Here is a 17070-nt window from a genome sequence, read left to right as displayed (position 1 = left end):
GCACACGGCCCCCACCCTCTTGGTGCTGGTCCACCTGGGTTTGGGGCAGGGCTTCCGCGGGACCACAGGGCTGCTCTTTGGCCCAAGGTGCTCTTACCACAGTGGTGTTTTAGGACTGACCGAGACATTGAAAGTGGTAAAGGTGTCACAGCGGCCTCCCAGGGTGGGGTCCATCAGCAGACAGTCAATGCCGTAGGCCACGCCCAGGTCAAAGAGGAGCTCCCGCTGCACGACTCTGCACATTTGGTCATTTAGAATGAGCTCGCCCTGGGAGACAGGGGGACAGTCAAGACTTCCTTCTTCCCAGGCCATATAATGTGGCCTACACCTGTGAGAGGGGGAAAATACCTATCCATCCATCCATCTTCCGCCATCTATTATGGATCTATCCGACACCTGTGCGTCTCTCAGTCAAACAGCACATACCAGGGGCCAGGTTCTGTTCTAAGCCTTTTACTGTGCAAACTCTTTTAATCCTAGCAACAACCCGAGGATGTAGCTACTGTTACCACTTCTGTTTGCAGACAAGGAAACAGTGAGAGGTTCAGTGACTTGCTCAAGGTCACACAGCATATATGGCAGCGTGGGCATCTGCGAGCCTACTCTATCGGCCCCTCACACTGCTGCGCCCACATGGTAGACGCACAGGGTGGAGCAGTGGTGACGTCGCTGTGGCTCAGGGTACCCTTTGCTGACATGGCTGCTTCAGGTCCGTCGCTGAGTTTCTTATTTAGCACCCACCAGGGCAGCTAGCAAAGTGCTGGTTCTACTGTCTGTCTCCAAGAGATGCAATGGTGGGCTAATAGACGCAGATGCCCACGCTGCCATATATGCTGTGTGACCTTGAGCAACGTCCCTGAACACATCATTTCATTACTTGCTCCCCAACAATCCTAAGGCCTCCCTCCCAAGAGGCCAGCTAACTAAATTGATTCCGTAAAAGATTAGAACTGCTTTTAGAAAGTTCTGTGAGAAAAGATAAATATCCACATCTATGGATGGGATAGAAAGAGTGGGATTCAGTGGAAGGAACACCAAAAAACTGTGGTTAGAGCTATGTACTCCTGTGCTGCGTGACCTGGCCAAATCACTAAGCTTCTCTGAGGTTCAGTGTTTTTTCACCAAGTAAATAGTTAATGATTCCCAATCCACAGGGTTGTGCTATTATCAACGGTCAATATCACAAAGTGCTCTGAAAGCAACAGCAGCCCACCGAGCAAGCGGGGGTGTTCTTGTTGGCATAACTACCGCCATCTTCCTCCCCCCCACCCCCACTTTATGAATACTGTTCCTATTCTCAAGAGATAGCAACTTGCTGGTCTCTGTTCTCTCCTTGAGAGGTAAACAGCTGCTCTTCTCTGTATCTGCAAAATCAGGTGAAGCTCGCTACGCCATTCACAAGGGCTAAATCCGCCCCTAGTGGGCGGCCATGATTCTGGCCTATAAAAGGTCATGCTCCACAGGGAGTTGCTGTAGCGGCTCTCCCTCACTTGCCGCTGCTCACTCTCTCTCCCTTTCTCTCTTTGTCTCTTTGTCTCTCTGTCTCTGCAGAGCTGCCCGTCAGGGGCTTGACAATGAATCTGCTTATGCCTGAATCCTTGGAGTGTGCCTTGGGATCAGTCCTGAGCCAGTCTGCTTTTAGTTCTTGTCCTTCTGGATGGGTGTCCACTTTGGAGATGGGATGGATTCCTTCAGGAGTGTAAGGACACTGAGATACTCTTCCAAAAACTGGAGTGAAAAGATGCTGATGTTTCTCAAACTCAGTTATAAATGTTAATGCAATTGCAATTCAAATGCCAAACGGACTCGGGTCATAAGATGTAAGCAGGATGGAACGCGTTGAAAAGCTCCTGAAAAGGAATCAACTCAACTGGGGGATGCATCTCTTTTTCCCCTCCTCCTGGACACAGTTGCTGGAGTTCCAGCAGCCATGTTGGACCTTGAGGTGACTTAGAGCCAGAACTATGAGCTGGAGAGGAGAAAGAAAAAGACCTCTCCCACTAGCTCTGGATTGGCCACCTCCAGGTTTCTTTTACAAGAAACATTCTTTTACAAGAAACATTCTTATATATTTAATCCACTGTCATTTAAAAAATTTCTATTAGTTGTTGATGGATCTTATTTATTTATTTATTTATATTTGGTGCTGAAAATCAAACCCAGCGCCTCGCATATGCTAGGCAAGCGCTCTACCCCTGAGCCTCAACCCTAGCCCTCCACTGTTATTTTTTATTTCCCTTTATATGCAGTTTAATCCTATCAGATCTATGCATTATATGGAATTACAGAAGGTAGAATTTTTCAGGAAGTAACCTGGGTGGGTAAAAATGGCAGACCTTCTCTCTGTTGGCTGATGTAGGGAGTGCGGCCCAGGCTGGCCTTGACCTCTATCTGAGGGCTAGAGGTGAGGCCGCAGGGAGGCTGGGAAGGAAGGGACAGGAATAGTAGTGCATCTTCCTGCTTATGGAAGAATTAAAGAAAAAAGCAATTGGAACCTGCTGTCCTCCAGGTAGGGGGCTTCCTGCCACCAGGCTGGCCAGGACTGACCAGGTCTCTTGTATCCACCTTGCCCTCCCAGGGAAAAGACTCCTAAATGCACTAAGGAGCTTGTGCCTGTGGAGGGAAGAGACCAGCACCTCTTGACAGGGAGGTGGCTGGAGCGAGGCTGGCTGTTAACGGATTTCTAGCCCCTGGTGATGACACTCACGATGTCACGGTCAGTTCCACACTTGACACTGAGCTCGGAACCTTGCAGGGTATTCCAGGCCCTCCGGGGCAGGTCCGCAGCTGAAATCTGAGGGAGAAAAGTGCCACATGAGTACTTGCCTTTGGGCTGACGAGGGGCAGGAAGGAGCTTTGCCGATAAGTTAAATTCAGGTGCAAAAGTTTTTGCACAAGTTCAAATAATTTCGGATTTAAGACGACAGTGATGTGACTGAAGAGTCTCGGCCACCCCCGGCTGCCCCACGGGTATGCTTGGGGGTCCGGGAAGACGCCATCTGGGTGTATGAGGCCAATGAAAGGCTGAGGGACTGTCTTGTCTTGGGTTAGGCTGGGAAAGGGCTTCTGGTGCCATTATGGGCTGTGCTACACCCTCAGAAGGTCACGTGGAGTCTTGGTCCCCACGACCTCACAATGTCATCCTATTTGCAATCAGGGTTATTGCAGGTGTAACTAGGTCAGATGAGGTGATTCTGGAACAAGGTGGGCTCAGTCCAACATGGGTGGGGCGGTGAGCAGAAGACAGGAGAGGAGAATGCCATCTGAAGATACAGACATGCAGGGAGGGGACGGCCTTGTGAGACGGAGGGACATGGGCTCTGGCCAGGGAACACCAGAGAGTGCTAAGAACCGCTAGGACCCAGGCGGGGAGCTCGGACCTGCTCTCCCCTGCACCCTCAGAAGGAAGGACCCCGCTAGCACCTCTCTTGCACACGTCTGGCCTCCGAAATTTGGAGGGAATAACTGCTGTTCCAAGCCATCCCTTCTATGGTGACTTGCTACACAGTCCTAGGAACATACTCCAGATGATATGAATGGACCAAGGTCAGGGCATTTTGCCTTCTTGGAGTGGACGGCTCGGTCCTGGCGAGAAACAGGAGTCCTGGCTGAGGCTGCTATGTTCCTATGGATCTGGCTTCTCTTATTGGTTCAGGGATCAATGGCTGATTATATCAAGACTAGCACGCCTGTAATCCCAGTCACTTGGGAGGCTGAGTCAGGAGGATTGTGAGTTCAAAGCTAGCCTCAGCAACTTAGCAAGACCCTAAGTAACTAGTGAGACCCTGTCTCTAAATAGAATACAAAAAAAGGCTGGGGATGTGGCTCAGTGCTTAAGTGCCCCTGAGTTTAATCCCTGGTACAAAAACAAAAAAGAAAAACAAAAACAAAAAACTACAAAAAAAAAAAAAAAAAAAAACCCTTGAACAAACCAACAAAACAAAACAAACAAACGCCCCAAAACAAAACAAACAAACGCCCCAAAACAAAACAAAACAACAATAACAACAAAAACCCAAAGACTAGCCAGTTGCTTGCCAGACATTTTGGAATTGGAATAGAGAAAGAACCCATTTGGAAAACCCAGAGACATGTTGTTAGCAGCCATTCTGCCATGTGAATCCGCATGGGGAAAGGCTGGTTTGCAATCCAAGAAAGGAAAGAAGCTCCTTGGTATTGGTTAAAATTTAAAATTCATTCCCCCACCCCTGCTCAAAACAGATCAAAATAATGACAGGTCCAAGGAAGAGAACCAAGGGTGGTGTACTTCAGGATGCAACTAATCGGAGTGGGTCAGGGGAGGACACCGTGGGCAGGGAGGTGAGGTCTCCTTCCCATCACGGAGCCTGGACAGGAGTGCCTCAGTACTGGACTTTACCATCCCTGGGGACATTCCTGCAGTCTCTCCTGCATTTAACAAATGCAGTAGTCCCCCTTTATATGTGGGGACACCCTCCAAGACCCCCAGGGGTTGCCAAAAACCATGGGTAGTACTAAATCCTACATACACTTTGTTTTCTTCAATACATATGTACCTATGAAAAAGTTCAGTTTATAAATTAGGCATACTAAGAGATTAACAACTATTAATAAAATAATTATAATAATATGTCATAGTAAAATACTCAGCAGGTACTCAGTAGTAAAATACTACTCCTGTGCTTTGGGCATTATTAAATAAAATAAGGGTTACCTGAACATAAGCACTACAATTATGCAAAAACCATTCTGATGACCAAGATGGTTATTGGTGACTAACGGGCAGGTAGCATATATAGCACAGACACACTGTACAAAGGAATGATTCACAGCTCAGGCAGGATGCAGCAGGATGATGGGGGGTTCCATAATGTCACCAAGAATGGTGCCCAATTTAAAACATGAATTGTTTACTTCTGGAGTTTTCCACTTAATATGTTGAGATGATGGTTGACTCTGGGTAACTGAAACTCAGGAAAGTGAAAACATAGGCAAGTGGGAGATAACTGTACCCTGGAATCTCGGATCACATGGAACTTCAAGTACTCCTTCAGCTTCTCCTTGTTGACTTGGTTGAATAGGAAATTCTGTTGTTCCGGGGCCAGGGCTTGCAGGGCTTGGTCCGTGGGCCAGAAGAGAGTGACGGGGGTGTGAATGAGGTCAGTGATAACACTCATCAAGTCTGAATCCTGAAACACAGGGAGTCGGCCCCTCACTGGTATGAGCACGTGCTGTGCAACCAGGCCCTGCCACACAGGAGGAGGACCTCTCTGGACAGTCCTGTCTGAGCTGCACCCTTGCCTACCAGGACTCCACATGGCTCAAGAGTGACACAGACAGAAACTGTGGGCTTATGAAATCCCAACTATTCTGACCCACATTTCCTTATAAAGCCAGTCAGAAAGTCAAATTCTAGTTTTCATGAATAGGCAAATAAAGTTATATTTTAGTAAACATCTTTTTTGACACAACTTTTGCCCAAACATCTTAATTTCTGAAGGACCAGCTAAACTTTTTTCTCATATTCCATTTAAAAAGCAAAACCTATAGGACAGTGAGATAATCCCACACATTTATAAGATTCCTAGATCATATATGACCCAAGAAAAAATTGGGAGATGAATGTGGAGGAATCATTTTGAGAGCCTTCTACAACCGGGGTGCACCATGGACATTTTTTTTTAAATTTAAATTTAAATTTTTGATTTTTCTAGCAATACCATGAGATAGGCTTTATCATTTTTTTTATGGAGCTCCAGAGAGGTTTTATAACTTTCCATAAAAGTCTGTGTTCAACCAGACCCTGATGAACAGGGGTAGGTGGCTATAAGTTTTAGGCGTGGGTAGGTGCTTTCCTGTAATACCTTTGGAGATTTTTCATTTTGAATGTCTTGAAATCCCCATTTCTATCAAGCACCCTTGTGAGTCTGAGACTCAGATTTTTTTGGGGAAATCACTGGAATAATTCTGAGATGTTTAAATTGTGCTATGGGGTACAATAGAGTTCTTGGAGCCCTTTAGGGTCCCCAATTCTCCTTTGTGATCTTTCATTTGAACGAGAAGTTTCTACACAAAACTTGGGAACAGTTTCTGAAGTTTGAAAGGTGTGATTTTAAATTCAGTTTCCAACTGCCTCCTGGCATTCCCCCCACCCCGACCCCCCAGATCTCCAGCTCAGCTTCCTCATTTGTACGGTGCAGTCGATGATTCCAGATGTGGACCATCTAGAACATCTTGCCTTCCTCCCCATCCCCAGCCACAAGTACCCCAAAGTCTAACCCGACAAACCGTACAACATTTTGGGAGTAGAGTGGCAGAGAGCAACTTTGCACTCCAGAAAATTAGGTGTCCCCAATTAGAGGCGGCAACAGCTGTGACCTAAACAGCAACTGAGATGCAAAACAACTTCAGGTGGTTTCTCCTGAGCCATTTGCCCCTAGGTGTTTACCTGTATTAGCTTCATAAATCTGTTGTAGCCATGGGTTGCTGCCACTGTTGTAAGATTTTGCTGAAAGACAAGAACAGGACATGGAAGCTTCCGGAGTACTGTTCAGAAGGTGCTTTAACCACAGCTGGTTGGAATGTGTAGGGTGGGTGGGCGTGGGGCTGCGTGGGCTCATCAGTGCCCCCTGCTGCTCTCTTCTGCCCAGGCCTTTCTGCATCTTAGAGGCTGGAGGGCTAATCCTTGCATTTCACCAGACTCCCTTGCAGCTAGAGCCCCAAAGATAAAACAGGGTCCACCCAGCAGAAGCACCAGGCAAAACTTGGTGGAAAGGAATAATGTGAGGTGGTAATGGCTGTGAGCAGGGACATGGGACCTTCTGAAGGTGGGGGCATTTGCTGTCTAGTCTCCAATGTCCTTGGAGGAGAGTCTGAAATTTAAAAAGCTCTTACAGCTAGAGCAGCCCTAGGCTGGTTCCCACTGCCCAGCATGCAAATTAGGCTTCAGACTTCCAAGAACTTTGGTGATGGACCTATTTTTTTTTTTTTTTTTTTGATACCAGGTATTGAACTCAGGGGTGCTTAACCACTGAGCTACATCTCCAGCCCTTTTATTTATTTATTTATTTTTGAGACAGGGTCTCACTAAGTTGCTCAGGGTCTCAGTAAATTGCTGAGACTGGCCTCAAATTTGTGATCCTCCTGCCTCACCCTCCCAAGTTGCTGGGATTATAGGCATGTGCCACCATGTCTAGCTGTACCTAGTAACTTAAGAAGTAGATTATTTGGGCTGCAATGAAGGATCCAGATCAACACTAATGAATTAAAATGTTTTTTTTTTTTGACCACTGAGGAGGAGTTTTACTCCAGATTTAGTTTAGTGATATCTAACATCTATCTATCATCTGTCTCCTACCTATTTACCTACTTGCCCTTGCAGACACTAAATAAAAACTTATAAAATCCATGTATTGATTTAAAATAGACCTTTACTTGTTTTTATCTCCTAAAAATAATGTTTACTAGACTTTTAATGGTAGTTTGAGATTGAGGCAGCACAGCTAAACCGTTTCAAAGAGATGCTGAGTCAGCACGGAGATGGTGGCGTACTGAATCACCTGTGCCCGGGACCTGATGGCAAGTTCACCTACCAGAATATTTCCGGAGGCGTCTCTGGGGGTGATAAGCAAGTTTTGGGGAGACAGTAATTTGTCTATGATATGGACGATTCCATTAGTGGTGATGATATCGCTGGATATGATCTTAGCCTTTTTGTTTAAGTATACTGTATCCTGAAATCAACCAGAAAAGAAAAAAGAGGTGAACACAAAGAGAGATACACACAAAACAGCTTCTCACAGAATGCTTCTCTAACATGTCAAATCATCAGGAGCAGAGTCCAGAGGTCAAGTTACTTGAACACATTCTAAAATTATGATCATAAAAAGAAACCAATACGGGAATCTAATTTTCATCTGGAGAAACCAAGAGCAAATAATATATAATCTAACAAAACAGTCACGTAATTCTGAAATATGAAATAAACAAGTAGTTCAGAATTCACTTCTTTTTAATACATTTTATCCATATTATCCTTATTTCTTCCCCTCTTTGCCTGCCTGGGGCTTCTTGGCTTCTGAGTTTGAATTTCAGCTCAGTGATTTTTCCTTGCTGCGTGACCTTGGGCAAGTTACTTTAACCTGTCTGAGCTCAGTTTTCTTATTTAGAAATCGAGGCTAATAATAATATTTTATATAGTGGTGTTGTTTTGAGAGTTAAATGAGTTAGTACATATAAAATACTTAGAACAGCGTCTGTGTGTGGAAACTCTCACCATAGGTTAGCTGTCCCCATCGCTGTTTATTGTAAGGAAAAGGAGGAGAGGCAGGCCTTGGGGAGGGCAGGCGGACGCTCTCACCTGAGCGACGGAGATGACAACCTGCTCTCCTTGGAGGGAAGTAGCATTGGGGGTCAACTTCAGGTTCTCCAGCAGCAGCTGCTGGCAGGCGATCACATGATAGCGAAGAATCTGGGGCATGAGGCCCTGTTGGTCCCAGTCTTTAATCTGTCATAGAAGGTCAGAGGGCTTGGGCCAGAGGCAGGGCCTTTTGCTGCAGATTGTCTTCTGCTCTCCTCCATGATTCCCCACATCTCCTCCCTCCCAGACTCTGGGCAGTGGGTGTCAGGTGTGGTTTGTGTCAGGGTCACAGGCAGAGGCCCTTCAGGCAGGAGGCAGGAAGAGGCCAGGTTCCTTCTGTGTCTCACTGTGGACTCACAGAGTGGAGGGTCCTCGTGGGCCTCTGACCCAGCACCTCACAACATGGTTACCTCCCGAGCCCCACGGCCTGCTCCTCAAAGAGAACCAACTTCCCTCCCTCCCTCCCTTTCTTCCTTCTTTCCTTCTGGTGGGGGTTCAGATCACGGAGACTTGTTAATTTTCTCCAGCTTTCTGCTCTGTATCACAAATGTCCTTGCTTCTCTTGACAGGGGTCCCCATGCTGAGAAACAGTCCCTTCTATTGCTGTTCTACTCCACCTGGTCCTAGGTCTCCTGACCAGAAAGGTCACCACTGTTGGTCCCAGTGCAAGGTCCTCAAAGCACATTCCAGCCCCGAACCTCCCCTACCCACCCACAGCCGCAAGCTTACCCGGGGTTCCTTGTCAAAGGCTGAAGACAAAGGTACAAATAGAGTGAAGGGCCCAGGCCCAGCCAGCTCTCGAATGACATGCATCTGTCGGGGGAAAGTGGAGCCGTCTGTCACTCACTTCCACAATACAGGTAAGAGAACCCCTCCTGCACGACACCAGCAGGTTCAAACAAAGACCAGAGAGAGTGGGTGCTGGCAGAGTGAGGGAAGACCGAATGGAGAGACCCGAGATGGGTTAGGGAGTGACGGTGACACTGAGGACGCTATTGAACTCAGGCCATGCTAAATACATAAAAAGTTTTTTCTTCAATAATAAGTTCACTTCCTGCAACTTTTCTACTTTTTACATTTACATTTTACATTTAAACTTTATAAACACTTTTTTCCCTACTTTTTACATTTACATTTAAACTCTATAAAAATTTTTGGACCCTTTTGTAATAATGCAATTTAAAATGCACCTATTTGCACGGGTGCACACAACAATTTTCTACCTTACATTCATTTGTTATAAGAATTTTTCTATTTTTGGTTTTTAAACACTTGTGAAAAACCAAGACACAAACACACATGCCAGCCCATGTTTGTTCAGACCAGCATCACTGCAAACATTAGAGTGATGTGTCACTCTACACATCATAATGGCTATGATGCCACCCTATGACATCACAATGGCTGTGACATCACTATAGCCAATGTCTATGATGTCACCCTGTGACACCATAATGGCTATGACATCGCCATAGTCAATGGCTAAGATGTTACCCTATGGCATCACAATGGCTATGATGTCACCAGATTGAAAATTGTCAGCTCCATTATGATCTTTTTAAAAAATATATATTTAGTTGTAGATGAACACAATACTTTTATTTTATGAGGTGCTGAGGATTGAACCCAGTGCCTTACGCATGTGAGGCAAGCACTCTACCACTGAGCCACAACCCCAGCCCTCCATTATGATCTTCAGAGATCACTGTGCACGAGGTGTCCCCGTGCCACATAATGGTGCTGCGTTCTTCCGTGTAGAACTGTGTCTGTGAGCGTTCACCCCTTTCTTACATGCTGCTCACCTGAGGCCTGAGAGATGCAACTCACAAATGACAAACAGGGCCCATCCCAGAAATCCAGGGTCCGAGACTTTCTTCCACCTCCACCAACTGAAGGCTACAACTTTATCCTGTATCTGGCTTGAGATCCAACTTCCATAATTAAATTTTTTTCTTTTTGTAGTGCTGGGGTGGAACCCAGGGCCCGGTGCATGCTAGGCGAGTACCCTATCACTGAGCCACACCTCAGCCCCAACTCGACATATTCTTACCTGAATCTGGAAGAAATACTGGGAGGTTTCCGGGTTCTTGGGAAGCTCCTGCAAACAAAGACATAGGAATTTTGCTTTAGGCCTGTGACTCACATACAGGAATAATACAGAGTTGTTTGGGGATGATTTTTCTCAGGTTGCAAGTTTCTGCTATCCCTTCTGCTGGGAACCTGTGCCAATGGCTCTCTTTGGAGCCTCATATGTGGGCTTACAGCTGAAGTTCAGAATGACCATATGGACACACTGTGTGTCCCCAAATCTTTCTGAAATCAATGTCTGATTTGTCAAAGAAAGATTCAGCCATTTCCAAAAGCAATTGAACTTTGAGAAAAATTTTAAAATAATACTCAGATATTTACAAAAATGTTTCAAATATAGTTGAAATATTTAAAAACATCAGTTAAACATTTATGACAGATTTGGCTTCTCAATTAGCATGAATGTTTGATCAGCTAGGTAGAAGCCAGCATGTATGGTCCTGTCTCATTCTCTAGGTCTGGTACAGGTGCATGGTTGGGGACGCACAAAGAAACACACAGAGCGATCCATGTCATGTTAATCCTTTTGAATTACTATGCTGTGTCCTGTGTGCACATTATTGTATTTAATTCTTATAGCAACTGGAAAGGGCTGTATTATTATTACATCATTATTTCCTTTTACCTTTGATACACAAAGGTGATATACTATGCTCAGAGTTGCAATGTTGCTACCCTGCAGATGTGAATTCAGACCCAGGTTTTTGGCTCCAGAAACCTGTCAATGGTTCCCACCTCCTTAGTCACCCCAACTTTGTAATGGCCAATCTTAACCAGCACCTCACTCTTTCCCAGGTCAAGTGAATTGGAGGTAGGCTCAACTTTTTTCATTGCCGAGTTGTATAAAAAATATGCTGTCACATTTTTTTCTTTTGGTACTTGGGACTGAATTCAGGGGCACTCAAGCATTGAGTCACATCCTATTTTGTACTGAGTTGCTTAGCCTCGCTGTTGCTGAGGCTGGCTTTAAACTTGAAATCCTGCTGCCCAGCCTCCCAAGCCACTGGGATTACAGGCATGTGCCACCGTGCTGGGCTCCTGTCACATTTTTATAGAGCTTTCCATTTTACAAAACTCTTGCACCTCCCTGTGCAGCCTGGGTTCTCAGCACACCTAGGGAAGTAGAGTTTACTTCGTGGAGACATGTCTTGTGTTACCTGGTAGATGTTACCACGGCAGGTAAATCCATCCCCAGTGTAGTTCTCCTTGCAGGTACACGTCCTTTCATCTTTTGCAGTGTGATTGCAGATGGCAAAGGGACTACAGCCGCCATTATTCTGTTGGAGTTACCGAGGTGTGGGGAATAGGGTCAGTAGTTTGCCAACTTTGCCAAGTAATTGTGTGTTGAAATTTATTTTTTGAGGACCGGGGTGTAGCTCAGCATAGGGGGTTTGCTTTGCATGTGTGAGGCCCTGGGTTGTATCCCCAACATACACACACACACACCCCACATTTTTTTTGTCTTATTCTTTAACTTAGATGATTTGGCATTATTTGTCTTTTCCTGAACTTGCTTTCCATTTCTTTCTGGAAGTCAAGGCCATCTTATTCACTTGGCCTCGTATCCCAAGATAGCAGGTCCATTTGAGCAGATCTGCAGCCCTCTGAAGAGAAACCCAAAGTTGCCAAATTGGAAATTTCTCAGCCCCTGGGGATTAGTAGGAAAGACATCAATCTTGTTGACAATTCCTATCTTTAGGCTACACTCTGATTTGATCATAGAAAAGGTGACAGCCAACACACAGAAGGCAGCCAATACAAAATAGAGCACATTGCCCCTGCCCCCCAGGAGCCCATGAGCTGTGGAAGTCGAGACAGGAGCTCAAACAGAGGCACAGTGAAGCCCACATCCATGGGAACACCAGCCAGGGCTCTGCACCGGGAGCGACCTCTTCAAGTGGAGAAGGAAATTGCAAAGCCCAGGGAGAAAAACCCGGCGAAGACGAGCAGGGAAGGAAGTCAGCAGAGTGCTGTAAAATCCTCCTTCCCACCCACACTCTTTCCAGAAGTATTTGTGGAGTACAACACTCTGGCCCAGGAAGGAGAGACCAGCCCAGAACTTGCCCCAAGCTGACTCAGCCCAGCACACTGTTTAAGAAGCTGACCCCCAGGGTATTCAACCATCTCCCAGCTAAATATGCTGGACTTCAACTGACCCAATGCCCAGCACACTCAAGACCACCAGGTGAGCCCTCTCTCGTCCCACACTCCTGTCAACTCCAGATCTCAGTCAACTCCAGGTTGGTTCTCACCATGCGGCCCTGCGCATGGTACTGACTTTACCATCACCTCCTCTGATGCCTCCTCTGACCCACAGGGCCTCCCCCCTGTATCCTGCGCGGTACTGACTTTACCATCACCTCCTCTGCATCCTGTGCTGGTACTGACTTTACCATCACCTCCTCTGCATCCTGCGCATGGTACTGACGTTACCATCACTTCCTCTGACGCCTCCTCTGACCCACAGGGCCTCCCCCCTGTATCCTGCGCGGTACTGACTTTACCATCACCTCCTCTGATGCCTCCTCTGACCCACAGGGCCTCCCCCCTGTATCCTGCGCGGTACTGACTTTACCATCACCTCCTCTGCATCCTGTGCTGGTACTGACTTTACCATCACCTCCTCTGCATCCTGCGCATGGTACTGACGTTACCATCACTTCCTCTGACGCCTCCTCTGACCCACAGGGCCTCCCCCCTGTATCCTGCGCGGTACTGACTTTACCATCACCTCCTCTGACGCCTCCTCTGACCCACAGGGCCTCCCCCCTGTATCCTGCGCGGTACTGACTTTACCATCACCTCCTCTGCATCCTGCGCTGGTACTGACTTTACCATCACCTCCTCTGACGCCTCCTCTGACCCACAGGGCCTCCCTCCTTTGAGTTTTCTTCTTCCTACTTCCCACCTGCCCCTTGGGTCACTTGGCCCCCAGCCCAGCTGGCAAGGAGGAACACGTGGTCCCTTCATCACTCCTCTCTTCCTCTGTCACAGTGGCTTGGCCAACCCATGGGCCATCTGGGCCTGACTCTGCTCTGGTTCTGCGCAGTCTGGCTGGCGGGGCCCTGCCTGAGAGTCGCCCGTGGCATTGTCTGGGCTCCCCTTTCCAGCTCCGTGCACCCAACATCTATGCTTTTCCAGTACATTTAACTTCCCTCTCTCTGGAGACGCCACTTCACCCCTCACTGCTCCGTTCACTCTCAGATGATGAGCTGGACTCAGACCTACAGAGAAGACGGACAGGTGGACAAGAACCACCTCCTTCTCCAGCCCTGAGCCCACCATCTGCGTGGGCCCCAACTCCCAGACTGCATCCTCCTCTTTTAATCAACTCACTAGCAACCAGCTACCAATTAACTGAGTGCCTGGACAGTTCGTGGACGCACTGACTCACTGGCTAGCTAGGCAGCTAGGCGGCCAACTAATGCAGCATCACTGCCCGGCTCCCTCCCGACCTCCCTCTCCCAGCTGTGAGCTGTGAGGTGTCCTTCTGGGATTACCTGCTTCTTCCCCTCCCTAGGAGATTCCTCTTCCAGGGGATCATACTCACCAGCTCAAAAACATGCCTTAATATTATTCCTCTTCAACAAACCCAAACTTCCTTTTTTTTTTTTTTTTTTTTTTAGAACCCAGTGGGTGGTGGCAGCTGAGGGTCTAGACAAAAGAGACTGACAGTGATTTAATGAGTCTTGTCACTGAATGTCAGGTACCGGGGATTCGTTATATTAGCCGCTTTAATTTCATGTAGGTTTGACAATTTCCAGAGCAAAATGGTAAAAAATAAACAGCCATCCCTTTCCTCCCCATCCTTTTCCATTAACCACCCCACTGATTTGATACCCACTTATTACACAAGATTCTTGCCAATGCGGCTTCTATTTCCACTTTCCTTGTTCCCAGTTTCCTGCCAACCTCCTTCCCAGACTCCTGGTCCCTCTGTCCCACACTTCTCCATCCCTGCTCTGGGTCTCCGGTGATTGACATCTTGGCAAAGGCAGTGGTTGGTTCTCAACGCACTTGACATCTCATGCCCTGGCCTTCTCTCTCAGTACCCAGGACATAATCCTTCTCCCTTCTTGAAACTCTCTCTTCTCTGAGTCTCCATTGACATTATAGGAGGTTGTCCTTCTATGTCACAGGCTGTTCCCTGGGGTTTTCTCTTCAGGCTCCTCTTCCTTTTCCAAAAGGCTCAATATTCAGGCCCCTCTCTCTGCCTTCTGACTTCTCTAATTCTCCAGCCAAGAAGTGCCCAGGGCTTAAGTGCCATCTCTGTGTCTGTGATCCCCAATTTATATGTCCGTCCTGACCTCTCTCCATGCCTCCAGAGTTACATGCCCAGGTTAAGGGCATCTTAGCCTGGGAGACAAAGCAACTCAACTCAACAAACAAAACAGACCAGGTGATATCTAAATCCAAGTGCTGTCCTCTCTAAGCCATCCCTGCCTCTGTAAGTGGAACGAACACGTCTCAGCAAAACACCTAGACAGCATCCTTAACTCCTTTTCCCCAGGTTACCTATGTCCAGTGACTTCCGTTGTCCCTCCTGCTACAAGTCCATGTTTCCTGCTCTGCTCCACCAGCCTCCTAAGTGGTCTTCTGGCCTCTGTTCTTGAACCCTGTGGTTCACTCAGCCCAGCAGCCAGAATGCGCTCAGGAAGGCCAATCAGACACTGGCTCAGCCTGCAGGATCCCCCAAAGACTAAACCATAGTTAGAGCTTCCTGCCGTGGCCTACATGGTCCAAAGCGATCCAGTCCCTCTTTTCACTTCCTTTTGTTCCCCATCTCCAGTCACGCTGGCCTTCTCCTCAGCACCCAGGACATGACAAGGGCTGTCTCACCCCAGCACCTTTGGCCTGCTGCTCCTTCTGCTTGTAAATTCCTCCCAAGGTCTCCATGTGGCTGCTCTTTCTCAACACTCAGGAGCTAGTCACCTCTGCAGAAAGGCCCCATCTGACCACCTAGCTAAGGAGCCCTGCCCCCTCCTATCCCACAGGCTCCATCCCACCACCTGCTTTGTCTCCTGCTGGGGTCTGAATGTTGGCATCCTTCCCAAATTCCTATGTTGAAATCCTAATGTCTAAGGTGGTGATGTTAGGAGAGGCCTTTTGGAGATAATTAGGTCGTGAATGCAAAGTCCCTGTGAATGGATAAAAGAACCCCAAGGAAACGCAGTCATCCCCTCCACCAAAAGTGGACAGACAAAAGACACCATCTGGCAACAAGGAAGCAGGTTCTCACCAGACACAGAGTCTGTCAGGGCCTTGATCTTGGACCTACCAGCCTCCAGAACTGTAAGCAACAAATTTCTGTTATTTATAAGCTGCCCAGTTTATGGTATTTTGTTACAGTAGCGCAAACAGACTAAGATCTCCCTCCCTTGTGGAAGTTGTCACTACCTAAAACTATGTTTTAAAAGAAATACATTTAGTTACACACTTACTATTGATTTCTTCCTCCTAAATGTGAGTTCCTTAAGGAGAAGGACTTTGCTATAAGTCACTGATGAATTCCCAGTGCCTAGAACGGTACTCACTGGAGTCCCCACTGACCTAGATGTGTGTAATCCTGCAAGATTTCCCACTGGTTCCTAGAACTACATACAGTCACTGTCTTCAAAGAACTAACCATTTGTCCAGAATGGCCAGACATTGTCAGGAAAATGGATGGAACTTGAGGACATTACATTAAGTAAAATGAACCAGACTCAGAAGGTCAAGGGTTATGTTTCCTCTTATATGAGGAAGTAGAGAGGAAAAAGGAAAAGAAAGGTGTGTGGGAGGGTGTCTCATGAAAATTGAAGGGAGATAGTAAAAACAGGGGACCTGAGGGAGGGAGGTGGGAAGGGAGATAGTAAAAACAGGGGACCTGAGGGAGGGAGGTGGGAAGGGAAAGTGAAAATACTGGGGAATGATATGGGCCGGATCACATTGTTCTGTTGTGTATATGAATATGTAACAACAAACCCCACCATTGTGTACAGTCATAATGCACCAAAAAAAAAAAAAAAAAAAGTGGAAAATAAAGAGGAATACAGGGTTCCCGTTAGACCTGGGTTCCCTGAGATCCTGGGCGAGGACTTTCATTCCCGCCAGTCTGTAGGGGGTTGAATTGTGGTTCCCCAAAAGATATATCCAAGTCCTGAGCCCCAGTACCTGTAAATGTGACCTTATTTAGAAAAGAGTCTCTATAGATGTGATTAAGGATTTTGAGATGAGGTCATCTTCGATTAACAGGACGACCTTAAAGCCACAAGTGTCCTTATGAAAGGAGAGGAGACACAGAGGGGAGGGCCAAGTGAAGACAGAGGCAGAGACTGGAGGGGTGCGGCCATAGCCAGGGGTGCCTGGAGCCACCAGAAGCTGGCAGGAAGGATGCTCCCCTGGAGACCCCAAAAGGAACCATCCTGGCCAACACCCTGATAGTGGATTTTGAAATTTGAGAAAGTAAATTTCTGTTCTCCCTTTGTGGTAATTGTTAACAGCAGCCCTAGGAAAATAATCGTCAGATGGAGTCTCTGCCTTGGTAAGTTGGGAACGATAATAATTCTTTTATCCAGTTGTAACTGGAATTAAATGGGAGAATGCATGGGAACCCCAGCACAGTGCCTGACCTTTGGCCACCCCAGGAAAGTCAAGTTGAGGTG

General features: G+C 47.1%; 1 protein-coding gene across 1 annotated transcript in view; it reads right to left on the bottom strand.

The window, feature by feature from the left end:
- Positions 1 to 17070, bottom strand: part of Stab2 (stabilin 2) — a 153409-nt gene that overhangs the window by 26952 nt on the left and 109387 nt on the right. Inside the window, exons 45-53 of the mRNA XM_076855421.2 lie at positions 11584 to 11703; positions 10389 to 10436; positions 9068 to 9151; positions 8339 to 8485; positions 7572 to 7712; positions 6428 to 6487; positions 4992 to 5168; positions 2708 to 2794; positions 121 to 267 (exon numbers count right to left, since the gene is read on the bottom strand). Of these exons, the coding sequence (XP_076711536.2) occupies positions 121 to 267; positions 2708 to 2794; positions 4992 to 5168; positions 6428 to 6487; positions 7572 to 7712; positions 8339 to 8485; positions 9068 to 9151; positions 10389 to 10436; positions 11584 to 11703 (1011 nt within the window). The remainder of the gene's footprint in view (positions 1 to 120; positions 268 to 2707; positions 2795 to 4991; positions 5169 to 6427; positions 6488 to 7571; positions 7713 to 8338; positions 8486 to 9067; positions 9152 to 10388; positions 10437 to 11583; positions 11704 to 17070) is intronic.

Source organism: Callospermophilus lateralis, chromosome 4 (assembly GCF_048772815.1).
Source record: "Callospermophilus lateralis isolate mCalLat2 chromosome 4, mCalLat2.hap1, whole genome shotgun sequence".
NCBI lineage: Eukaryota > Metazoa > Chordata > Mammalia > Rodentia > Sciuridae > Callospermophilus > Callospermophilus lateralis.
Note: the sequence above shows the minus strand (reverse complement) of the source record. Positions and strands in the feature narration are given on the sequence as shown.